This window comes from Lemur catta, chromosome 6, assembly GCF_020740605.2.
Source record: "Lemur catta isolate mLemCat1 chromosome 6, mLemCat1.pri, whole genome shotgun sequence".
In the NCBI taxonomy this organism is placed as follows: Eukaryota; Metazoa; Chordata; class Mammalia; order Primates; family Lemuridae; genus Lemur; species Lemur catta.
The window spans coordinates 4,448,876-4,473,012 of record NC_059133.1 but is presented as its reverse complement, the minus strand read 5'-3'; the positions used below and the strand labels follow the sequence as shown (position 1 = coordinate 4,473,012).

General features: G+C 64.1%; 1 protein-coding gene across 6 annotated transcripts in view; it reads left to right on the top strand.

Moving 5' to 3' along the window:
* Nucleotides 1–21,936, top strand: part of PRR5 (proline rich 5) — a 52,071-nt gene extending 30,135 nt beyond the window's left edge. For 5 of the 6 annotated variants that reach the window (XM_045552817.1, XM_045552815.1, XM_045552820.1 and 2 more), the window contains 7 exons: nt 6,657–6,737; nt 10,681–10,729; nt 12,213–12,270; nt 16,657–16,748; nt 17,201–17,341; nt 19,383–19,518; nt 20,982–21,936. In XM_045552817.1, coding sequence (XP_045408773.1) covers nt 6,657–6,737; nt 10,681–10,729; nt 12,213–12,270; nt 16,657–16,748; nt 17,201–17,341; nt 19,383–19,518; nt 20,982–21,457 — 1,033 coding nt within the window. In that variant the 3' untranslated portion in view covers nt 21,458–21,936. The remainder of the gene's footprint in view (nt 1–6,656; nt 6,738–10,680; nt 10,730–12,212; nt 12,271–16,656; nt 16,749–17,200; nt 17,342–19,382; nt 19,519–20,981) is intronic. The other variant, XM_045552819.1, reaches the window with a different exon arrangement.
* Nucleotides 21,937–24,137: the final 2,201 nt, after the last annotated feature.

The following is a 24,137-nucleotide window of genomic DNA, read 5'->3' as shown; positions in this document are numbered from 1 at the left end:
CTCCCTGTAAATCCACCTCCAAGGCTGGGATGACTGTCTTCAGCTTCATATAGGGAAACTGAGGCAGAGGAGGAGGGGAGCTTGATCAAGACCCCTGGTGATGTCAGAGTCTGACGATGGGCCGCTACCCAGGGATACATGTGGGTTCGTGTCCCAGCTGGGGCCAGGGCGAGGTAGGTGTTGGTGGGAAGAACTGTATCCCGTAGCTTGTGGCTGTCTCTGGGGTGGGGCACAAGGGGCAGGGGCCTAAGGACCTTGTCTGCGCTCCCTGGTCCTGGACGGCAGCCGGCTGGGGCCATGACCACTCTAGCCACTGTCCCCAACCCTCAGGTGCTACTCTGCACGCGTGTCCCCTCCTGCCAACACTGCACACCCATTTCACAGAAGGCATGTGCACACCCCCACCCGACCTGTGCTGGGCCCAGTCCAAACCCCGGGCGTGGATGCACTCCTTTCGTCCCCACAACGACCCTTAAGGTGGGGCTCAAGACCTCCATCTTGCAGATGAGCAGACTGAGGCAGAGAGAGGTGCGGGGACTGCCCAGGGTCACGCCTGAGTCAGGGCAGAGGCTGGGGTCCGTGTTCTCACGGGGGTCTCTCAAGGGCCAGGGCATATTGGCTGAAGCCTCCAGGCTGGGTGACTGGCCGGGTGGGAGTGGGGGTTGGCAGCCATTGGGGCCTCTGTTTGGGTCCCCACCACCCTTGCCTGTTTGGTCTGGTCCTGAGCCCCCTGCCCCTCTGAAGCAGTCTGGGTGTGGTGGCAGAATAATGGTCCCCAAAGATGTCGGGACCTAGTTCCCAGAACCTGTGAGCGTGAGACTGTCTTAATGAGTGTCTTAAGGATGTGATTGTCTTAAGGACCCAGCGATGGGAAGTTACCTGGCTTTCTCCAGGTGCGCCCAGTGCAATTGCAGGGGTCTTCCTGGCAGGGAGGCAGGAGGGTCGGAGTCAGAGGAGGAGATGTGGAAGCAGAGAAGGACTGGAAGATGTCACACGGCTGGCTCTGAGGATGGAGGAAGTGCCACGAGCCAGAGAATGTGGGCGCCTCTAGGGGCTGGAAGAGGCGAGGAGAGGGGGTCCCCTCAGACTCTCCAGGGGATCAGCCCCACCAACACCTTGGTTTTAGCCCAGTGAAACTGATTTATGGTTTCCAGCCTTCAGAACTGTAAGAGAACAAATCCAAGTTGTTTTAAGCTGCTTATTGGTAATTACAGCAGCCGTGGGAAACTCATACTCTGGGCTTCTCTCCCTTCCTCTGTGTGCCTTGGGCCCCCACCTCTGACTCCCACCCACCAGCCTGGGCTCAGGGACTGTCTGCAGCCCTTCCCCACCCACAGCCTGCCAGATCCTGCCTCATGCTGGCGGGGGCGGGGGCCGAGGCCCTGAGGGTGGGCAGGCAGCCAGGGGAGAGCACGCCTCTGTCCCCCTCCACAGCCGGGCAGGACAGGCAGGCAGAGCCCATGTTTGCTGAGTGGGCCCAGGTGCCTGCCTACCTGGGCAGGTGAGCCTGTGGAGAAAAGCTCCAAGTCTCCGCAGGCTCCTGGAGAGGAGTGGGTGGGTGCGGGGCCAGGAGCCCTGGCGAGGGGGCTATTTTCAGCCAGGTGGACTGAGACCAGGGTGTGTGTGATGCCTCTGTGCTGAGGAGCAGGTGAACCTGCCCACAGGCCTGGAGGTGGTATTGTCACCCCGGTTTTCCAGAGGTGACATTGAGGCCCTTCGTGGGGGTGGGCTTTGGTTCAGTCACCTGCCTCCCTGTGCTTCTGGCCCTGAAGTGCGGAAGACCAGGGGCACTGAGTTTCTGGGGGGGCTGGTACAGGGCCGGAGGCCCCCCAACTCTATCTCTTGGGGCTGGGCATGGCCTCCTGGGTACAGAGGAGGACACTGGTCACCCTATGAAGGACAAGAGAGTGAGAGGACGCAGGCAGCGGGCACTGCTCAGCCCAGGCGGGCACTCACCAGGAAGGTAGCAGCCAGTGGCAGGGGGACCCTGAGGGGACACAGGGACCCAGTACAGCCCGGCTGCCCTGCCACCCTTGCCACACAACCTGTCCTTGTCACGGGTCCTGAGCCAGCCCAGCTGGGGGTCTGCGTCGGCCCCCTGGGGGGTAGAAGGGACGAGGGGCACCTAGCAGAGGCCCACCCTCGTCTCCAAGTTCTCCGAGCCCTGCGGAAGTTGTGTCCAGCTGGGGTGGGGGCCTGGGAAGGATGGGCCCACCGCCGGGCCCACAGGGGCTGCGGCCTCCCAGGTGTCCCTGGAGATGTGTTAGACCCACCGAGGGCCAGGCTGGGTGTGGACCCCCTCACTCACCCTGCCCCGGCTTCCTGTGTGGGCAGGTGGGCACCACGGAGACCTGCCCAGCCAGGCTCCAGCCTCACACGGGCCCCAGCCATCCCGGCCACAGGCAGGTGACCCCAGGAGCCCCCTCGGGCCCCTCAGCGCCTTGGCCCTGTGAGCCTGCCCAGCCCAGGCCTCCGTCTCCTCAGGCCCTGGGGCCTCACTGAGGGTCCTGCCCTTCTCCCCTCACCCCACACCCACCCAGCGCTGGCACTTGGCCTGGGCTGGGGGGATGGGGCCTGCCTGCTGGGGGAGGGGCCCCCTGGAGCCGGGGGTCCCTGACTGGAAGAGGGAGGTTGTGGGCAGCTTCCACTCAGGCGGGCCTCACCCGGAAGTCTCCACAGAGGCTCCTGTGGTGGCCACGCGACCATTTGCACATGTCCCGACCGGGCCTGCCCATCTGGTCTGGGAGGCCATGGGCCAGCGCAGCTGGGGTTTCACTTCTATTTTGGGGGACAACATGTCACGTGAGGCCCTCCTGCTCTCCCCACCCTTCCTCTATCCCCAGTGGCACAGCAAGGTTTCTTGTTTACCAAACACCCCTCCCTCCCTGCCCAAGGGTTTGGGTGGGAGCGGGGGAGGGGCAGCTCCTGAGAGTCCCCTGGGGTGGGGGAGGGAACCACAGGCCAGGCTCCAGGTCTCAGTTCTGGCTCTGCCGAGTGTCAAGCTATGTGACTCTGGGCAAGTCCCTTGGCCTCTCTGAGCCCCAGTGTTTTCTCCTGTAGCCTAGGATCTAACAGTCCTCACCACTGGCTGGTGGTTAGGAGGAGACTGAGAAACCACGCAGGGCCTGGCCGGGCTGGGCGAGGCGAGGTGGGTGGATATGCGCCCCTCCCTGTAGCATAACCGCCAGAGACTGCAGAGCGTGCTGATTCTGCAATACCCCAGGAGATAGGCGCCATACTTACTAACCCCATTGTACAGATGGGAACACTGAAGCACAAGGTGGTTAGGTAACTTGGCCAAGGCACACAGCCAGGAAGCGTAGTGCTGGGATTCAAACCCAGGCCTGCGCCTTGAACCAGCCTAGGGGCTGGAGGAAGTTCAAGGTCCACCCGAGAGGGCGGGGGGCGTGGGGGGGTGGATAGGAAATCATCCCAGGAGATGCTCAGACACCTGCGCTCAAAGAGTGGAGGACAGGTCCCACTTGGGGTGGGGGGATGGGGCTGGGGGGTGGTAACAGGAAGCCGGATAGACCTGTCCTCCCCAGAAAAGATGACCAGACACCATGGCAGGTGAGGCAGGAGGAGTGGGGACAGGTGGAGGGTGAGCCACAGCCGGAGGGAGCAGCCAGGACAGTGGCTTTGAGGGGAGGAAGCAGGTTCCTTGAAGGAGCTGGAAGAAGCTGGCATGGTTCGAGCTCAAGCCCAGGGTCAGTGAGGGGGTAGCGCAAGTGACAGTGGGCGCCAGACTCCCACAGGGCCTCAGGTAGGAGGGAGGACTCTGTCCAGAGACCTCATGGTGCAGGGTCACCTCTGGACAAGGGACACCAGAGTGGGCGGGGGCCCCGGGAGGTGCAGTGGGAGAGGAGGCAGGATGTAGCTGGAAGGGCCTGTTGCTGTGGTGAGCCCAGAAGCCCCTGGGCTCCAGAGCACTGGCTTCTGGAGACTTCCTGCTTCCTCCTGCCTCGGGCCGTGGGCCGTGCTGTCCTTCCCACTGATTTGGATCCAGCGAAGAGACCACCCTGAGAGAGGCCTGGGCTCCCAGAGGAACTAGGGAAGGAACTGTGAGCCCCCATGGGGGCCCAGGGGCATGGGCAGCAGAGCCCCCACCGCCAGCCCCCAGGCTCCCCCATACACAGGGCTGGGCAGGGCTGGCCCAGGCATCTCCACTGTGTGCTGTTCAGTCCCCGCCTGCAGCCAGGGCTGGGCGTGAGTGACCGGCTGTGGGCATTCCTGGGGGACAGTGGCTGCTATAGGATAGCTGGCTTCCTGGGGGCCGTTGGACTTCCTGCGGGATTTTTATCTTTTTTCACCCTGTAAAGGGGAAGCAGCTTTACTGTCACACATTTGTGGGGCTGGGGCCACCCAGGGGCTTCTAACCGGTGAGCACCATCCTGTTGGTGAACGTGCACCGAGCCCCTACCCTGGGCCAGGCACCTCGTCCCCACAGCGCCCTGCGGGTGGGCGCTCTCGTGGTGCCCGTGCTACAGACAAGAAACAGAAGTTAGCAAACCTGTGTCCCCAGACACGCAAATAAGGAGCATTCTGGAGCAGTCGGGTACCCCGGGTCAGGTGACACGTGGCCGGCGTGGTCTTGGCCAGTGCCTGCTAGAAGCGGGTGATAACTCCTGGGCGAAGCTGGCCAGGCGGGGAGCCGGGTGTGGAACCTGAGCACGTCCCTGCACTGCTTGGAGCCTCCTTGAGACATTGGGATGTGAGGCCTGTGACCCTGCCCCGCTGCCCCCAGGGCACAGGGACAGGAAGCCCTGCCCAGACCTGGCTCCGTGTGGAGACGCCGCTCTGTGCCCTCCTGCAAAGGACTTGGCCTCTCTGGGCCTTGGTTTCCTCATCTGTGAGATGGGTGCCAATCACAGGACAGGGTAGAGTTAACGAAAGCCAACGAGGGGACGAAGCACCGGGCCGCGGTCCCCTCCAAGGTGAGAAGGGCGGCAGCTGATCTGCAGCAGAGCCTCAGCCACAGCCACGTCCTGAGTACAAGGTGGCAGTGCCACCTAGATCTGGTTCTCACCCTGGGGAGCTTGTGGCCGGTGGTGGCCACTCTCAGGAAAGTGAATCAGCAAAGTACCGGTAAATGAGTGCACAGGGAGGGAGGGGGCCCGAGGGCTTCTTGGAGGGGGCGGCCTCTGGGTCAGGGCCCAGCACGAACAGCTGCTGGCCCCGTGGTCAGGGCGAAGGGCTTTCCGGGCAGAGCAGGCAGTGGGTACCAAGACCCAGAGATGCGGCACTGCCTAGAGGGTCCAGTACTCTGTGAGGTTAGAGGTCCAGATGTCCGGGAGTGTGGGGCAGGGCTGTGTCCAGAGGAGCCTGGAATGCCACCTCCAGGACCTTGGGAAGTGTCTCCGGCCTCCAGGAGGGCAGAGGCAGTGGGGAGGCAGGGTGGGCTGGTGTAATCGGAGGTCCCGGCAGGCGAGGCGGGTGCAGCAGAGAGATCTGGGAGATGGAACCGGGTGGGGCTTCAGATCGACTGCAGCTGCAGGGTGAGGGAAGGTGGAGGATGAACTTTCACCAGATACTTCCCAAGCTTCCCCTTCGGGCCCGGGGCTGGGCACGCGGTCACGAGCAGCGCAGGGCCCTGCACTCTCGGGTTTACGCGTAGTGGAGGGGACAAGTTAATCACACATACCGCGTGGGCAAGCGCTGACAGACGCTGTGTAAGCCAGGGACGGGCTGGCGTCTGGAGCAGCTGCATAGCTGGAAGTGGGGAGAGGAAGGAAGAACCAGGCAGGAGAGGCAGGTGCACGGGTCTCATGGCTGGTGGCGGCTTCCCCAGCGGGGCTGGGTGCAGGTACCACAGGGCGTGCGGTGCTCAGGGCGGCTGGGGGGCCACGGGGTCGGCTCGGGGCACCTTGGAGCTCCTGGCCAGGAAGGCGCCAGCGCAGGGAGTCGGCAGACTCTGGCGTGCACCCCTCGTCTCTGTAAATAAAGTTCTGCAGGAACACAGCCCTGCACGCTCCCTGGTGTGTGTCCAGGCTGTCTGCGCACCGCGGCAGCTGAGCTGAGCGGCCGTGACGGAGACTGGAGGACCCAGAAAGCCTAGAAGATCTGCTTCAGGCAGGTCGGGGGGCGTGATCACATGCACACTTCTCACCCTCCCTGGGGCTGGCATGTGGACGCTCAAGGTGGATAGGATGCCACTGTTGGCTAGGGACACTGTGTGGAGCCTGAGTTAGGGTGGCCGTGGAGGAAGAGAAGGGCACGGAGGCATCAGACGGGGGACAGGCAAAAGTCAGCAGGGCGTGGATGTGCTGGGGGGCGGGAGGGGTGAGCAGAGGGTCCCAGTGCTGGCCTGGGTGTGGAGGGTTTACGAGCTCAGGAAGGAAGCTGAGCTTGCCGGGGTTTGGCTGCAGAGTGTGTGCAGGGGTAGGGGATGTGCTGGAGAGATCACCGGGAGGCACCTGGTGACACAGCCCAGGCTCCGGGTAGGCCGGCTGGGGGTGCAGGGTCACAGGGTTAGACGGGTGTGGACAGGGTCCTGTAGGGACGGCCATTCCTGCTCTTTGCAGAGTAGGGTGCGGCGCGCCCTGTCCCAGGCAGAGCGGGAGGGGCGGGCAGGAGAGGGAAGGAGAAGGGGAGGCCTGGTGGGCAAGGAGAAGGGGGTCTCAGGACTCTGGACGTGACGTTCCTCTTCCTCCCCGCAGCATCCACAACGGGGTGATCGCCGTCTTCCAGCGCAAGGGGCTGCCCGACCAGGAGCTTTTCAGCCTCAATGAAGGTGTCCGGTGAGTGCCCCGCCTTGGGCTGGGGTCGGTGAGCGGCAGGGAGGGCTGGGCCCAGGGTGGGAGGCCCCAGCCAGGCCCCCGATCCACCAGCCACGCTTGGGGCTCCCTCCCAGGCCACGTTAGCAGTGGCCGCGGGGCCCGGGCTGGGTTTCCCGAGCTGCCATGTGGGGCTTGACCTCGGCCGACGCCCCGAGCTGCCGGCCCTGCTGAGGACGGGGAAGCAGGGTAGGACCTGGGTAGTGCCTCGAGATAACGCCCACAGGGCCCCGCCGCGTCCAGCATCGCGAAGGATATTTATTCTGTTAAAGAGGAAGGACCCACCTGCCTGATGACGGAGTGTCATTCCGGAAAGGCAATTACAGCCCGGCGAACACGCTCGTTTCCTGTGAAGAGCCGGGAAATGAGGATTGTGAGGCAGTGAGGGCGGACGGGCACCCGCAGCTGCTGCTAGAGCCGAGCGGCCTCGGGGGAGTCTGCGGGCATGTGTGCAGTGCAGGAGGCAGAAGCTCAGAGAGGTCAAGAGACTTGCCCAGGGTCACACAGCTGCTGCAAGGGGGTGTTTCCCGGTTCTGTGCCGCCTCCCTCCACCCTGACCCTCCGAGCCCTGTTCCTGTGTCAGAAGAACACGAGGAAACAGGCAGCGAACGTTCCCCTCACCGTTGGAGGTGGGAATGAGAGTAAGTGGGTCAGATTTTCATTTGTAGGTGCCCTGCCCCCACCCCTGCGTGGTGGAGCTCAGAGGACCCTTACATGTGGGTAAACCGAGGCCAGTATGTGTCACTTGTTCAGGGCGTCCTGCTTTGCTCCGGATCATCTGGCCTGGCCAGGGTGGGGCCCCAGGAGCCCCATTTTCCTGATGCTCCTCTGCTTAGGGAAACGGGAGTTTGTGACAAGCCTAAAGAATCTGCTCGCAGCCTGGGCAACACAGTGAGACCCCGTCTCTACAGAAAAATTTAAGCCGAGCGAGGTGGCGTGTGCCTGTAGTCCCAGCTACTCGGGGGGCTGAGGCAGGAGGATGGCTCGAGCCCAGGAGTTCAGTTGCAGTGAGCTATGATTGTGCCACTGCACTCCAGCCTCAGCCCAGGCAAAAGAGCAAGACCCTGTCTCAAAAAAAGAAAAAAGAATCTGGAGAGTGTTTGAGCAACAAGTGAAGGAAAGAGTTTCAATTCAGGAGTGCGGCAACAGGCACAGCCCCGGCGTTGGCTCACGTCCCCCTGCCCTCTGGCCTGAGTGCAGGCGGGCGTCCGGTTCTTGCTGTGTCCTCTTCTCCCCGGGCCCCGCCCGGCCTGACCCGGGAAGCTGGCACCACATGGCAGCCCCCTGGAGTGTGCGCTGGGCGGGGCACAGAGAAGCCACGAGCTCCCAGGCCCCCCTCACCAGCCCGGACGCTTACCCCCGAGAATGTGTAGAAGTGGGTGTCTGTCGTGTGAGGCTTGGAGCTCCTGGGCAGCTGGGTTATTTGGGGCTACTTCTTTTTAGCCAGTTCAAAATTAAATTCTAGAAATCTTTAAGTAATAATAGCAAGGCCTTTTTCATGAAGTCTTTCTCTGTGCCAGCCTTGGGCGCGGAATGTTCTGTACCTTAAACTCACCCAGTGCTCACAGCAGCCCTGAGGGGCGGACGCCGTGTCAGCTCCACAGCACAGATGAGAAGACTGAGGCCCAGAGCGGCTGGGTGGGTCGTTTGCCATCGCAGGACTGGCGGGTGCAGCTGGTGCTCAGGCCCCTGACTCCGGGACCTGTGGGTTGTTCAGAGCCCCCTGCCCACTGGGCTCTTGCTCACGTGGCCACGCTAAATGAGGTGCGTTTAATTATGCAGATTTGGTCTTGCCCAGGCACAGGTAGGTGGGCAGGGCCAGGGCTGGAATAGTGAGGACGCTGATGTCCGGCCGTTGTGTGTGTGTGTGTGTGTAAACTTTTTATTGAGATATAATTCATATACCATAAAGTTCACCCTTTTAAAGTGTAGAGTCTGGTGGCTTTTAGCATATTCACAATGTTGTACAACCATCACCACTATTTACTTCTGGAACGTTCTTATCACCCCGAGAGGAAAGTCCGTACCCATTCGCAGTCGCTCCTTGTCACTCCCCCAGCCCTGGCAAATCAGGTGCCAGGCAGCTGTCTGTGGGTTTGCCTAATCCGGGCGTTTCGTACACGTGGGATCGCAGCGTGTGGCCTTCTGAGCAGGGCTTCTTTCAAGCGTGGTGCGTGTCGGGGCGTGCTGCGGTACCGTGTTCACTTGGCGGCCAAGTGACAATCCACCGCGTGCATGGAGAGCGCACGGTGTGCGTCGAGGGACGTGCGGGTCGTTTCCGCCTTTTGGCTGTTACGAGTCACGCTGCTGTGGACAGCTGTGTGCACCCTTTCGTGTGGCCTGTTTTCATTTCCCTCGGGCGTGCCTGGGAGCGGGGTTGCCGGGTCACCTGGTTGCTGTGTCTAGCCCTGTGAGGACCTGCCTCCCGCTTTTCCACGGCGGCCGCACCACTCTGCGCTCCCCCGCGCGGTGTGAGCAGTGTGGGGGTCGGCTGCCCGCGTTCCCACCTGCACTTGTGACGTTCCAGTTTCCATTCTGACCACACCAGTGGGCACACAGCGGTGTCTGCTCGCGGTTCCGAGTCGCGTTTCCCTGGTGACTGAGGACGCTGAGCATCTTCTTATGTGTCATTGGCCATTTGTGTATCTGCCTTGAAGAAATGTCTGGGCACATCCTTTGTCCAGTTTTTGATTCAGCCGTTTGTGTTTTCAGGTTGAGTTACAAGCGTTCTTTATGTTTTCTGGATCTAGACCCTTATCAGATACTGATTTGTGAATCTTTCCTCCTGTTTGGTGAGTTGGCTTTCGCTGTCTCGATTGTGTCCCTGAAGCGCCAGAGGTTTTAATTTGGGCGTGGTCCAGTCCTCTCGCTGTCTCCTGATCCCTCCCTTTGGTCACTTTCTTCTGAGGCACAGAAATGTACGCACTTTGCGCAATGGTCTTTACACACAAGGAAAAATCCTAGCGCGTAGGTCCCTCTGGGTTACAGAGGGCTGCCAGGTTAAGGACCCAAGCCTCTTTTTATCTTGGTGGCTTTGGATGGCATTGTCCCTGAAGGACGCCCCATGTGACCCACCTTCTTAGAATCTGAGGCCCTCGGTGCTCTGGCTGTGCCCAGCCGTGAAGGCCTTTCCCCCGCGCTCAGGGGCCGGGGCTGCCCGTGCCCGTGTTGTCCTGCAGGGTGTTGCCAGGGCATCCGTGGGGGGCAGCCCCTCTCCAGCGTCCCGTGTGACCCCCACTGGTCTGCCCTGGGCCGTGAGACGCTCAGTATTGACCATGCCTGTGTGGTTTTGGTCTGTGCTTGGTGTGGAACGTGAGGCTCCCTGCTCTCGGCCCCTGGTGTGCAGTGGGAGGGATTGTCAGCATTGAATGCAAAGGATGAGGTTCAGATCCGAACTCTGGCATGTCCTGTGTGGCCCCGGACTAGTCGCTTGACCCCTGTGAGCCTCTCCTGCCTCCCCTGTGAAAGGGGAGCCCTGATCCACGCCTGCCGCTGGGTCGGTGAAGACTGAATGGGCTTCTCTGGAGTAAAGGAGGAAACTCTGGAAGAAGCTCCTCAGGGAGCTAGGAGGTCCGTGGCAGGGATTTGGGCAGGTGGAAGGGAGTGGGCTGGCCCTTGCAGGCCCAGCCCTGCCAGGTGTCACCTGGAGAAAGTATGAGACTTGGCCCCTCAGCTTCCTCTTCTGTGAAATGGGTACAGGGACAAACTTGATGGGCCGCAACTATGGACCGTGGAGGCCCAGCTGTGGGGCTGCGCTGCAAGGGTGGGACATTCCCAACCCACATGGTTTCGGGCTGAGCAGGTTGGTCTCCTGCTGCCCAGGCGGCCCCACCCCAGTCCCCGGGTCCGGGTCCCCTGTGCTGCCGTGTGGTCTCTTACTCACTCTCATTTCCCCTCCCGCCCACAGGCAGCTGCTGAAGACGGAGCTGGGGTCCTTCTTCACGGAGTACCTGCAGGTGGGTGGGCTGTGCCTGCCGGCCACGCTGGCCGTGCTTCCTGCGGGGGCTCGGAAGGAGGGGGAGGCACCTGCTGTCTGTGGGGACAGGGCACTAGCTCCACCGCTGTCTGCCTGGGCTTCCGAGGGCTCGCCAGTCTGTGACTCAGTTTCCCCACATAGCCAGTGTGGCTTGTTGCAAAGGTTAATGATGATAAGGTGCAGGTGAAGTCTTAGCGCTGTGCTGTGCACATGATGGATTCGAAGTTTTGTCAGCCATTCCCCTCCTCCCAGAATGTCGGTGTGGGATCCCAGATGTCGTGTTTGGGTGCCCTGTGCCCTGAGCCTCGTGGTGACGGTGTCGTTGTGACATCAGCACCTCCCAAGGCCTGTCCCAGGCACTGCAGCACTTAGCATTCGTTGTACCCCCATGGCCAACAGGCCTGCGTGGTCAGTGGACACACGGAACCTGGGGCTCAGAGCGGTGGAGTGACCTGCCTGAGGTCACACAGCAGAGGGCAGGGGGGCCGTGAGCAACGCAGGGCCCTGTGCAGAACTCGGCCCCTCTGCAGGCTCAAAGCGAGGTGCCTGCCTTGCCGGGTGGGTAGGCTGTGGGTGGGCTAAGGGTGGGCCTGTGGTTCCTCACAGTGCACGGTTTTGGGGTTTAAAAATTATTATTTAACAGCTTTACTGAGGTGTAATTCACATGCCGTACTATTCCCCCATTAAAGGGTACAGTTTAATGGTTTTTAGAGTATTCACAAAGTTGTGCAACCATCACCACTGTCCAGTTCCAGAACTTCTCATCGTGCCAAAAGGATGCTCCCCTCCCCGCCCTCCCCGGCACGAGGCACCCGCTGTGCCACTTCCTGTCTCTGCGTTGGCCTGTCCCTGGCATTTCACGCCCGCGGAGTCGTACAGCGCGTGGCCTCTCGCGTCTGGCTCCTCTCACCCAGCGTGATGTTGGCAGGGATCGTCCCGGCTGGGGCATGAGTCAGTACTTCATTCCCTCGTGGCTGAATGATGTCCCGTTGTGTGGACAGGCCACATTTTCTGTATCTGCCCCTGCGTTGGTGGACACTTGGGCTGCTGCCACCTCTCGGCTGTGGTGAGCAGTGCTGAGACCACACGGTCCGGGCTTGGCTGAGATGCCCGGGCAGGGTCCACGCGGTGTGGCTGTGGCCCACAGGCCGGGCCTTTGGTAATGAGGCCCCCTCTTGCCTCAAAGTCCTTTCTTCACTGTGGGGTGTGCAAGGCCTCCAGCGCAGGGGGCTCCAGGATGTCCCTGTGGCCACCTCCTCTCTCGTGACAGCCGCAGGCCAGGTCAGTCGTGGCCTCCCAGGGTGAGCTGAGCCTCCAGCTCAGCAGCATCGGGCTGTGGGACCTCAGTACGTCACCTCCCCCTTTTGGGCCTCAGCTGCCTGGTGAACTCTTGGGGGCCCTGCCGGCCGGGACACCCCAGGGCACCCACGGGACAGTGATGGCACCTCTGTGTGTCCCTGCAGAACCAGCTGCTGACCAAAGGCATGGTGATCCTCCGGGACAAGATCCGCTTCTACGAGGGTGAGTGTGGCAGCCCGTGGCCGGGGCCGGGCTGCGTGCCGGCGTGTCTGCTGGGAGTCGTGGCACAGCCGGGCCTCTCTGCCCCCAGCACTCTGGGTGGGAGGTGCGGCTCTGGCCAAGGCCAAGCACAGCCTGGGGGGCAGGGCCAGGATCCACACCCACGAGGGTCTCGGGAGAGTCTGCCCCCCAAACCTGCCGGAGCCAGGAAGGTCCCTGCCTCACCTCGCTGCCCACGCCCATGGGGCCCTCTGTCCCTGCGTGGTCCCATCCCAGAGGCCGAGGAGAACCCCAGGGTGGGTTTTGAGGCTCGGAGGGCAGAAATTGCCCTTGTGCTCACAGAGGAAGGGGCAGGCGTTCGTGGCTGTGAGGGGGCTGCTGACCTGGGCGTAGCGGGGGGAGTTTAGGTGAGTTTTGTCTTTCAAGGGTCACACCCACCCTATGAGGCCTTTGGATCATTGTTCCCAAATGGGGACAACACGGTAATGACAGGCGATCTGTCCGCGGCCACACTGCACATCAGGGGAGAGGCAGGATTTGAACCCTTTGCCCTTCTAGAGGCCCCTGAGGTTCCAGCTGGCCTCTCTGCCCCCCACACGCCTCAGCAGGTGGGCGGAGGCCTTGGCCACCTGCCGGGCCCTGGCACTCTCGGGCTCCCGGGGTCTGAGGGGTTTGGGGCAACAACCGAAATGCGGGCGTCCTTGTAGGAGTGAACTGGTGTGGGGAAAGGTCAGACGAGGAGGGCTCAGCTCAAACGATCCCCCTTGCCCGGGGCGTGCTGTGTGCCAGGCCCTGTGCTGGGTTCAGCGTCCATCACCGTTTGTTGAGCACCTACTATGCACCAGGCACCATGCCAGCCTCTGCTGTCTCACTTGCCCCCCAGCAACCCTGTGCGGGAGCCACTCAACAGACGGGGAGGAAAGGCACGAGAGGGCCAGTATCCTGCCTAGGCCACGTGGCTGCTCCGTGGCAGAGCCAGGCTGCAAAGTGGGTCACTGGCACTCGGGCCCACCCTCTTCCCTCTGCTGCTCCAGGTTCCTGTGAGGCCTAGCTCTGACCCTGGGAAGAAGGGCTGCTCCCCGTTTCACAGAGGGGACACTGAGGCCCAGCCGCCTGGCATGTTCCTTCCTCACCTGCACTGCACGCAGTGGGTGGGGCCGGGCATGGCAAGAACAGAGAAAGGCTGTGAGAACCGTCCGCCCGAGTGGGGAGGCACAGCCAGCCGCGGGCCTGGGCTGGCTTCCTGGAGGAGGCAGCATGTAAGCTGGGGCCATGGGCACTTGGCATTGAGAGGGTGCCCTCTCACGCCCCTCCTGACTCGGCACATTCCGGTGGTGCCTGCGCCTCCCGCCAGCTCCGGCCCAGGGGAGAGGGGGCGGCTGGAGAAGGGGGCTTTGTGTGGCGCGGTGGAGCTCTGCCTGGGCAGCAGGACGTGCCCGCCTGGCGGAAGGGGCAGAGGGCGGCCCTGGCAAGCCCTGCCCAGGGGCTCAGCCCCACCCTCTGCCTCGCCAGCCCTGCCCGGCCTTCCTGGCCTCAGGGACAGGCCTGCAGCTCCAGGCTGGGAGTCGGAGTGCTGGCCTCCCGTTCCCACGTAGCTATAGACACAGCCTTTCCTCTCTGGCCTCAGTGCCCCACCTTAGCACTGTGGGGTGCGACAGGCTCCGTCCACAGGAGGGCTCACTACATGTCAGGCCCAGGTGGCCTCTGGGAACCCAGAGATGGACAAAATGGTGACAATGCAGTGTGATAAACGTCAGTGGGAAGGGAAGGGTTAATTCCACTTTGGCAATCAGGGAGGGCTGCATGGAGGTGGTGGCCTTTGAGCAAGACCTCAAAATATGGATGGCTGGTCCCCTTTTGCCCCCATGCAGCTGACTCCATACCTTGAAGGGTGACCTTAGAAACCTCCCTTCCGTGCTCACCACCCAGTTTTGTGTCCCAGTGGATCTTCTGCAGACTGCTCGCGGCCATGAGGGGATGGATGGAGGCAGGGTGGGGGCCCCATGTGGGCAGCCCCAGGACCTTGCCCCCTGCCCCTTCTCTCCAGCCTCCAGCGAGGCCTTGGACTTCGGCCCCTGAGCAGAGCAGTTCCTGGGAGTGGGAGGCCTGGAGGTGGAGGGGCCCCCAGGAAGAGGGTGAAGGCTGGACCACGCCAAGGCTGTGGTTTGATGGTCTCCGAGTGGCGGCTTATGGGAATCGGCTCTGGCTGCAGCCAGGGTCACCCCTCGGCAGCCGGAAACTCAGGATCTCCGAGGAGGAGCCTGTGGTCCTGCTGGCCCCGGGCCCTGGGACATGTGTCTCTTGCCCACCAGGGAATCTGAACCTGGTGTAGGTCGTGTGACCAAACCTCACCTCCCGCGGCCTTCACACACTTGCCTCCGTGTGCCACGGCCAGCCACCAGCCTGACGCCCTCAGCTCACCTCACGGGAGCCTCTGCCGTGGCCTCTGTCACTGCCCTGTGGTCCTCACCGTCCCTTGGTCTTTGTGGGCTCTGAGACTTGAGCCAGGTCAGCCCGGTTCCTTCCCGTCTCTGCCCTCAGCACTCTGAGCGGGGGAGGCGAGAGGGACGTGCTCTGACCCCCCGTGAGGGCCAGCACAGGCCGGACCCCCGCGTGTGCTGGCTGCCTGCAGGGCTCAGCACCAAGGCGCGGCGCACACGCACACCCAGCCCTGTCCCCAGCAGCAAGCCCCGGGCACTTTCATTGCGGCTTTCACCCTGCCCACGTGGGGGTGCTCATCGCACCCATTTTGCAGAGGGGCTGCCACGAAGGCTGGTGGGAAGCGGGGCCTAACCCCGGGCCTCTGACTCGGTGACCCTGACAGCCCCCCCGCCCTGCCCAGAGCACGGTCCCTGGCGGCCAGCGTGCGGCTCCCGTGGGCCGGAGAACGGCCCGTGCTCAGCAGAACGCTGGCCTGGCGGGCGCCCAGGCCACCCCACGGCCGGCCGGGGACTAAGCCGCCTTTCTTCTCGCCGCGCCGGCGGGAACTGAAGGGACTTTGTGTGCGGGCACCGCTCCACGGGGCAGTGAGCACCCGCCCAGCCCAGACATTCCTGCCGGCCTCCGTCGCCCTCAGAGCCAGGTGTGGGCCACCTGGGAGGGCCGCTGGGCCACACACGGGCGGGCTGTGCTGCGGCCCTCCCGGGGACCCACGCAGACCTGGGGGCTTTTGGGGAGGGGGCGCGGGGCCCGCGGAATGTGAGGAAAAGAGGAGAAGGCCCTTGTCTGGCCTCAGCATTCCCATGGAAACCTCGAGGCTGTTCTGGCCTGACCCGCACTCGGGAGGTGGCCGGCCTGTGTCGACTGTGCTCTCCTCACTGGGAGACGCCCACAACAGCCCCATTCTTCCAGCCGTTTGCTAGCCTGGCTCCCAGGCAGGAGCCCCTGCAGGCAGCAGAGGCCTTGGGGACACGTGCCGGGGCCCGCTCAGCCGTGGGCCCGGCAGCCCACACCCCAGCTTCTCTGCTCCATCCCAGCAGGAAGGCCGAGGGTTCTGCGTGTTGCATCTCCTGGTAGAGTCCGGAGCCAGCTCAGGGCACTTAGGCTGTCCCCATCTCCCAGGGCCAGCAGAAATGCCCGCGGAGCTTGTCTATCTGCTTCAGAGGTTCACATGCCAAGATGTGCCCCCACATGCCGTCAATCTGGCAAACTTCGCCCCCATATCCAGCGTGGATAGCACCTCCTCCAGGAAGCCCTCCCTGCCTGACCCTCTCCCCCCGCCCTTGGACGTGGTCCTGCTGTTGGACGTGGCCTTCGTGACTCCCCAGGCCTCACCATGGGCAGCCTGGGCTGGCCTGGTCCCAGGCCCTGGGGGTCACTGACCGTGGTAGACCCTTTTCTCAGAAGCTCAGTCTCCTTCTGCTCAGCGGAGGCTGCCCCTCGCCACTGTCCTTGTAACTGCCATTTGGTGTCCTGCCGCCTGTTGTGTGATGGCCCTGGAGGTGTCTGGGCTCAGCTGGGTCCCCGTCGCCCAGCGTGAGGCCTGGTGCAGAGTGGGTGCTCCGCTGCTTGGCGGGGTTGTTAGGAGGCTGCGACGAGACCAGGGGGAGCTGGGGCTGCTGTGCGGGGCACACGTGTGCGGGTCTCGTGGGCGACAGGCGCAGGAACTAGCACCTGGCATCTGCTGGCACCAGACTCTGTACCGAGTACCTTGTGCCATCAGCTCGGGGAGGTTGGCCCAGTTACTGTCCCGTGTTACAACTGGGGAAGCTGGGGTTAAGCGGGAGGCCCGGGCCACAGAGCTGCCAGGTGACAGGGCTGGTGCCTCAGGGGCCCAGAGCCAGAGGCCGTCCCCTCCCGCCGCCTCTGCCCCATCCCGGGTGAGGGGAAGCATCTGCCGGAGCCCGAGCCTTTTGGGACCGGGTGGTGACGGTCCCCCCGTGCCCACAGGACAGAAGCTGCTGGACTCCCTGGCAGAGACCTGGGACTTCTTCTTCAGCGACGTGCTCCCCACACTGCAGGCCATCTTCTACCCGGTGCAGGTGAGCGGCTGAGCCTGGTGGGGGGTGGAGGGTGAGCCCCAGGTGCCTGTGCCACGTGGGACCCGGGGGGGGGGGCACCCCCACCCTGGCCCTGCTCCAGGGAAGGAGGCTGCCGGGCCTGGAACGTGTCACCTGCCCTGTCCTGGGCTGTCGTCTGGGCTGAGCCTGGCCATCCCCGGACCTCTCAGAACCTGTTTCCTAAACAGACGAGATGCAGATAAGGAGGGCTCCTCCCTGTAAAGCTCTGAGCAGTCAGGCCCAGGGGCTGTGTGTGGCAGCAACCCTTCCCCTGCCAGGGGAAAGGGAAGGGGGCCCTGTGCCCTTGGGGCAGGGTCACAGGGGGGCTGGAGGGGGGCTGGAGGGGGCCTGGGGGTCGGCAGGTTTACTCCCCGGTATCTGGGGGAGGGGACTAGGCCGCAGGTGACAGGGCAGGGCGGGTTCTGTGTCCGCAGGGCAAGGAGCCCTCGGTGCGCCAGCTGGCCCTGCTGCACTTCCGGAACGCCATCACCCTCAGCGTGAAGCTGGAGGACGCGCTGGCCCGGGCCCACGCCCGCGTGCCCCCTGCCATCGTGCAGATGTTGCTGGTGCTGCAGGTGGGGCGGCGGGGCCCTCGCGGGGCACAGGGTCGGGTGCGGGGGCCGTGGTGTGCCCGAGGTCAGAGGCAGAGCCTGAGACGAGGCTTTGTGGGCACGTGGCTTGCGCATGGGGACCCTCTGGGAGAACCTGCCGGGGAGAGAGGCAGGAGGGTGGGTTCAGGAGAGAGCACCAGGGGTCTGGGGGTGTGGACAGGCCCAGAGCTGTCCCCGCCAGCGGGAGCCTGCGCCCTTCCTTGTACACGGTTCCAGTGGGCCTGGGGCTGGGGGCCCCACACACACGGTGGCCCCAGACGTTCTCTCCTGATGGCTTCTGTCCTCGAGGACAGCTCTGGGGAGGGACTCCAGGGTCACTGTTAGCGGCCACACTCCCAACAGCTGGGGCAAGGGTCCTGCCCCAGGGAGGGGAGCAATGGGCACCACAGCCCCTGCCCGAGCTGCGTGTCCCTGCACACGGCTGCCTCTGTGCCCTGCGGTGGGCACGGCACCTCCCAGCTCTGAATCTCCCGTGCACGTAAGGGGCGGGGACCCCACAGCAGGGAAGGGCCACGGGGTGGAGGTTTGCAGGTCACGGGGGCTGCGCTGGGCGGAGGCTGGTGGTCATCCTGGCAGCCGAGTGGGACACCCTGCCTGCCGGGGGTCAGACCTGGCCGGGTTGCAGCTGTGGCTCTTAAGGGACGTTGTCTCTCTCCGCATTGGTGTCCTAGTCTGTGACACAGAGGAGGACCTCCTACCTGGCAGGACAGGTGTGAGGATCGTGGCTCCTGGCATCGGGCACTGTTGATGCAGGGAACACCTGGGCCGGGCGGCCAGGGCTGGGGCGGTGCTGCCCCTGGTGGTTGCTGTGGCCCATGTGGCTCCCTGGGGGTGGCCCCGCTGTCCCCAGACTGCCCTCCTGCCCCTCACGGGTGCGCCTCCTCCCCACCACCACCCACGAGCCCCTGCCATCGCCCCCCCCACCGCCCAGACCACCTTGAATGACCTGGTCTCCCCCAGGATCCTGCTCCCTGACCTTGGTGAACTTAGCCCCGCTGCCTTCGTGTCCTGGGTGGGTTTGAGGTCCCAGCCGCCGGTCCCGTGTGTTAGGGGCCTCCTGTGTGCCCCGTGCTTCACCCCCAGGACCACAGCTCCTTCTCATGGGGTTCCGATCGCACGGAACGGCCTGTGTCTGGGTGCAGGCAGGTGACCCACCGGGGCCTCTGTTCCCTCACCTGTGGGATGTGGAGGAGGGGCCACGTCACACAGGTTATAGGAACAAAATGGCAGAAGGTTCCTGAAAGGCCCAGTGCAGCTCTGAGCCATAGCTGGGGCCACCGACATCCTGGTCCCTGTCCCCGCTGCTGTGGGCAGAGACGGTTCCAGGGAAGCGTGGCATCCTCCGTGCTAGTCCAGGTGACCTTACCAAGGGCGCCCGGGGAGGCCCACCCTGTCCTCACCAAAAGTCAGGCCAGTTTTCGGGAGCCTCGTCTCCCAGGCTTTGGCTCGAACGAAAAACTGAGGATGGGGGAAGCCCTTCAAGCTCAGGCTGAGGGGAGGCGTCGGAGAGGCAGGGACGCGGCCTGGGCCTGAGCGAGGGGCGCAGGGGTGTCTGTTGGACGGACGGGCCTTAACTGCCCCACTTGGACACAGAACTGGGCCTGGGCCGGGGGCAGGTGAGTGCAGGGGCCCTCGGGGAGCAGGTGTGGCCCTCCCTGGGTGGGTCAGCTGGCGTCTCCCGAGGGACCGCCCAGAGCCTGTAGGACTCCAGTGTGGGGGACTCCCCCGGGGACAGGGAGGGTGGGGTGAGCAGTGGCATTTGGCCACAGGGCCCTTTCCCTGGGCCGTGAAGGTCTCCCAGGCCTATGATGATGTACAGCGGCCACCGAGGGTGTGGAGCAGCAATGACTCGGGCCACACGCTCTAAGAGAGGCTGGGAGAGGGGATGCTGCGGGCCCTGCCCTGGGGACAGAGACCCCCTGGGAGTGAGGAGGAGGGAGCAGCGCGGCCGGGGGGCTTGGAGCTGGCAGGCTCCAGCGTGTGACCCTCCCTCGTGCTCATGCAGGGGGTACACGAGTCCAGGGGTGTGACGGAGGACTACCTGCGCCTGGAGACACTGATCCAGAAAGTGGTGTCACCGTACCTGGGCACCTACGGCCTCTACTCCAGCGAGGGGCCCTTCACCCACTCGTGCATCCTCGGTAGGGGTCCGCCTGGGCTGGGGCAGGGGTGGCCGGTGAACGGGCGGGCAAGGGAGGCCCCATGGCCGAGCCGCGGCAGAGCCAGCCGCCTCCTCGGGATGGGCTCTCGGGCGTGCGGCACTCCTGTCCTGAGTGCCTGCCAGCTGTGCCACGCTGGCCTGGACAGGAGGGCGGGGGCTGGGCAGGCAGCCCCCCGAGGCCTCTGTTCCCTGGGAGGTCACATCTGTGCTTGGTGACCAGAAGTCAGCCACACAGGCGTTTTCCACAAGCAGATGGCCGGAGCCTGAGGACTCCTGCTCCACCAGGAACCGCGGGGGCAGAGGAGGGCCGAGGCCCCGGGTGGGCGGGGCAGGCCCTGTGCAGGGGCGTCCGGGGCCGCCTGGCACGTCCAGCAGGAGCCAGCCCCGTCGCTTGCTTGATAGAGCCCGTTGGTTCATGCAGCAACGTCACTTGAGCGCCTACTGTGAGCCCAGCCCCACCATCACTAGCTGCGGTCCCACAGGGCAAGCAGACCAGCAAGTCCCCAAGGTGACGCTGAGCTGACGGACGGGACCATCCCGGGCCAAGGGGACGGGTGGCATAAGGGCCACTTGAGAATGTGCCCTCCATGCAGAATGGCACCTCCGTGCCCACCTGCTGGCATAAAACCCGCCCGCCTATGCATCTCAGCTCAGGCAGTGCCCCTGCAGCTGCGGGGGACTTTGAGCCCCCGGCCTGGGCAGGACGGACCCTCTTGCCTCCCAGGCCAGGAAAGACCCTGGAGGCGCTTGCTGCGCTCAGCCCTGCCCCCTGGTGGTCACTGTTGGGACTGCAGAGCCCTGAGTGGGAGCCTGAAACCTGCCCCCACCCGGCCTCGCCCCCAGGGCCACTGCCTCCCGCCCAGATGGCCGATGGGGCCTCCTACCTGGGTCCCCGCGTCTGCTCTCATCCCCTGCAGTCTGTTACCCTCCACACATTGAGGCCCATTGACACCTGCCCCTCCAAATAGACTCCCAGCCTGGCCTTACGTGGGAGGCTTTCACCACCTGCCCCCGCGTGGCACAACCGACCCTGTGGCTTGCCCACGTAACGCAGGGACACCAGGAGACCAGCTCTGAGGGCAGGGCTGTGTCTGCCTAGGAAAGTGCCGGCACCTAGCAAGCACCGAGACCCGTAGGTTTCCACAGGTGGGGAAACTGAGGCACGGAGAGATTACATAACTTACCCAGGGTCATACACAGGTCACCGGCAGGGTGCAGATTCCAGCCTGGGCAGTTGACTTGAGGCCCTGCCCGTCCAGGGGTCGCTAGGACCCGACCTAGCGTCAGAGCCGGGAGCCCGTGTCTGACTCTGGGCCAGGATCTGGGTCGGTCAGGCCTTCCCGGCAAGCGCCGGGGTGTGCTGGCGCAGAGGAGCAGGCGGGCGAGTGGCCGTCCTGCCCAGCTTCTGGCGTGTGGCCCCTGTGACCGTGTGTCTCTCTCCAGAGAAGCGCTTCCTGCGCCGCTCCCGCTCGGGGGACGTGCTGGCCAAGAACCCGGTGGTACGCTCCAAGAGCTACAACACGCCGCTGCTGAACCCCGTGGCCGAGCACGAGGCGGAGGGCGCCGCGTCCGGCGGCACGAGCATCCGCAGGCACTCCGTGTCCGAGATGACGTCCTGCCCCGAGACCCAGGGCTTCTCCGACACGCCCGGCCAGGGCCCTGCGGGGGCCCTCCGACCCTCCCCGGCACCCCACTCGGGGCCCTGCCCCAGCAGACTGTGCCCCCCCAGCCAGCCCCCCGAGCAGAGCCCGGGCCCGGCCCCCGGCTCTCCGCCCACCTCCAGCCCCGAGAACCTGGTGGACCAGATCCTGGAATCCGTGGACTCGGATTCTGAGGGGATTTTCATTGACTTTGGCCGGGGCCGCAGCTCGGGGGTGTCCGACTTTGAGGGCCCGGGGGGCCGGCAGAGTGTCGTGTGAGGGCCTTGGGGCTGGCCTCACGTTTTTACTGACCCCCACGTGTGCGTGTCCCTGTGGTGTGTGCGTGCGAGACTTTTATACTTTGTCCTGTTCTGGCCAGCCCCGTCAGCCTGTCACTGGCCTCGGTCACTTTATACTCCTGGGTCTGTGTTGGAAACATCTGCTTGCCCTGCTCAGCCCAGGTCTGCTTTGGGGGCAACTGAGTTGGCGTCACCCAGGTACAGGGGTCAGCTTCGTGGCGTAGGGGGGTCGGCCACTCGCTCCCGCCCCAGCCCTGCTGTGTCCACGCCCACCCACTGAGAACGTGTGTTCCGCCCACGCCGGGCCCCCCGAATGGCCGTCCTGCAGCAGAACTGCCCCTCCAACGCAGCAAGACCTTGGCGTGTGGCTGTCTCAGAAGCCTCCCAGCGGCCTGTCCTGTCTCTGCGTGGGGTGGCCGTGGGGACAGGGTAGGGTGGAATAAAACCTGTCGTCCTGGCTCCCAGGCTTGTGCGTGCGGTGCCGGCTCCACGGACATCCCTCCAGGGTGCTCACCCTCAGGCCCTGCCTCCCGGGGCTTCCCCACTTCTGGGGACAGGTTCCCAGGGCCTGTGGGCCGCCCTGTTGCCCAGCCTCGGCTAGCTGCCTGCTTTGCCCTCCCTGCCCCTGAGGGAGGGGCCTGGAGGAAGAGCTGGGACACCCGGGGTCGGGGGCTGGGTGCCGATCACAGGCCCTGCTGCCAGGGGTCTGGCTCTGACTGTGTCCCTGGTGTTGGCCAGGATAGAACCACTGAGGCCAGGGGGTGGCACACGACCCCCTGCGCCCCTGGTGCTGGAGAGGAGCCCAGACGGGGTGGGGGTGACCCACTGGAGGCCACCTGGGCTAGGAGACGTGATCTCACACTACTGTGGCCACTCTGCAGCCTTGCTGTCCCCAGATGGGGTTTCCCCGAGCCCTTGGGGTCGGAGGTCCCCTTCTGGCAGCAGCCGGGCAGGGGCTGCTCCCTGTCCCCTGGAGGGCGGCGCCCCCGTGTTCCTGAGAGCCGCTGAAGGCCAGCCTGGCACCAACGGCAGCATTCGGGGCAGAAGCTGAGCCTGGGGGAGGCTTCTCTGGGCCCCCTTTTAAAGGGTCAGGGGTCTGTGTGACCTCCCGGGGAAGAGGGTGTGTGGGTCTCTTCGTCTGGGGGGCCTCTCTGCACCCGGTCCACCTGCTGACCCCCACCCGCCCCAGCACCCATCAAAGCGCTTTGCTCTGGGCCAGGCACCGTGGCTCATGCCTGTAATCCTAGCACTCTGGGAGGCTGAGGCGGGAGGATCGCTCGAGGGCAGGAGTTCAAGACCAGCCTGAGCAAGAGCGAGACCCTGTCTCTACTAAAAATAGAAAGAAATGATCTGGACAGCTAAAAATATACATAGAAAAAAAAATTAGCCGGGCATGGTGGCACATGCCTGTAGTCCCAGCTACTCAGGAGGCTGAGGCAGGAGGATTGCTTGAGCCCAGGAGTTTGAGGTTGCTGTGAGCTAGGCTGACACCACGACACTCTGGCCAGGGCAACAGAGTGAGACTTTGTCTCAAAAAAAAAAAAAAACAAAAGCGCTCCGCCCTGTGGAGTTACTCTCTGTGGGGGTGGGGCGGGTGCTCCAAGCAAATGAAAGCCCTGGCCAGGGCAGGTGAGCAGGTGTGACAGGCGCGGTGAGCAGTTGTCAGGGCAGGGTGTGGAGCTTCACCCAGGGCCGAGTCTCGGGGGCTGGTCCACAGTTCTGCTGGCAGAGCCCTCCAGATGGAGGGGTTCCCGTCCGGTGGGAGAAACACCGGGAGCCCTTGCTTTGCCCCAGGAGGGGTGTGGAGGAGGGAGGGCAGGGCCAGGAGGGAGTCCGGTTTGACCTCATTGAGCTTCAGCTGTCATCTGTGACAGGGGCGCATACTGGCCTCACAGATCTCTGGGGTGGTGCTGCGGGAACCGGTGTGGCGCCGGGCATGGCGAGGCTGGGTGCCTGCGAGGGGGAGAGCGGCCCCAGCCTCAGGACTCGGGCGCCAGGCCAGAGGCAGGAACCTGGTCTGGGAACCGCCGGCGTGGCTCATGGGGCTGAGATCCCCAAATGCCCTCCTTGGCTCCCAGCTTCCTCACGGAACCTGGGGTGGGCCTGGGACCCCACTACGCCCGGGGAGAGGCTGTGGGTGGCCATTCTCAGCAGGGCTCTCAGAGTCACTTCGAGGCAAAAGGGTCAAAGGGCAGAAGACATGGCAGGGATTTGCCGTCTGGGCTCACCCTGGGGCACTGCACCCTCTGTTCTGTTTCCTGCCCGTGTTGGGGCTCCGTTCTGGAGGCCTCAGTACCCCTGCCGAGCATCCCGGGCCCCTGGGTGCCGCTGGGCCTGGTCTGACCCAGGGGATGCTGGTGGCACCTGCTGGCTGGCACTCAGAGCCATGGCAAGGTGGTTCCTTTCCTTGGTGGCCCCTGAGCTCTTTGACTAATCCACCTTCCTCGACACCAGCCAACGATGTCTGCACCTGCTGAAGCCCAGGGAGGGTGGGCCCCGCGCCTGGGTCCCTGGAGGCTGGGGAGGCTGGGAAGGGAGGAGGCCGCTCCCGCCGGCCTGCACCCCCAGCCCCATAAAGGAGCTGCCCGCCGAGGGGGCTGCGCGTGTCTGTGTTAGACTCTGCCTTGTTCCCCAAAACGTCTGAGATGATCTACGTCCAA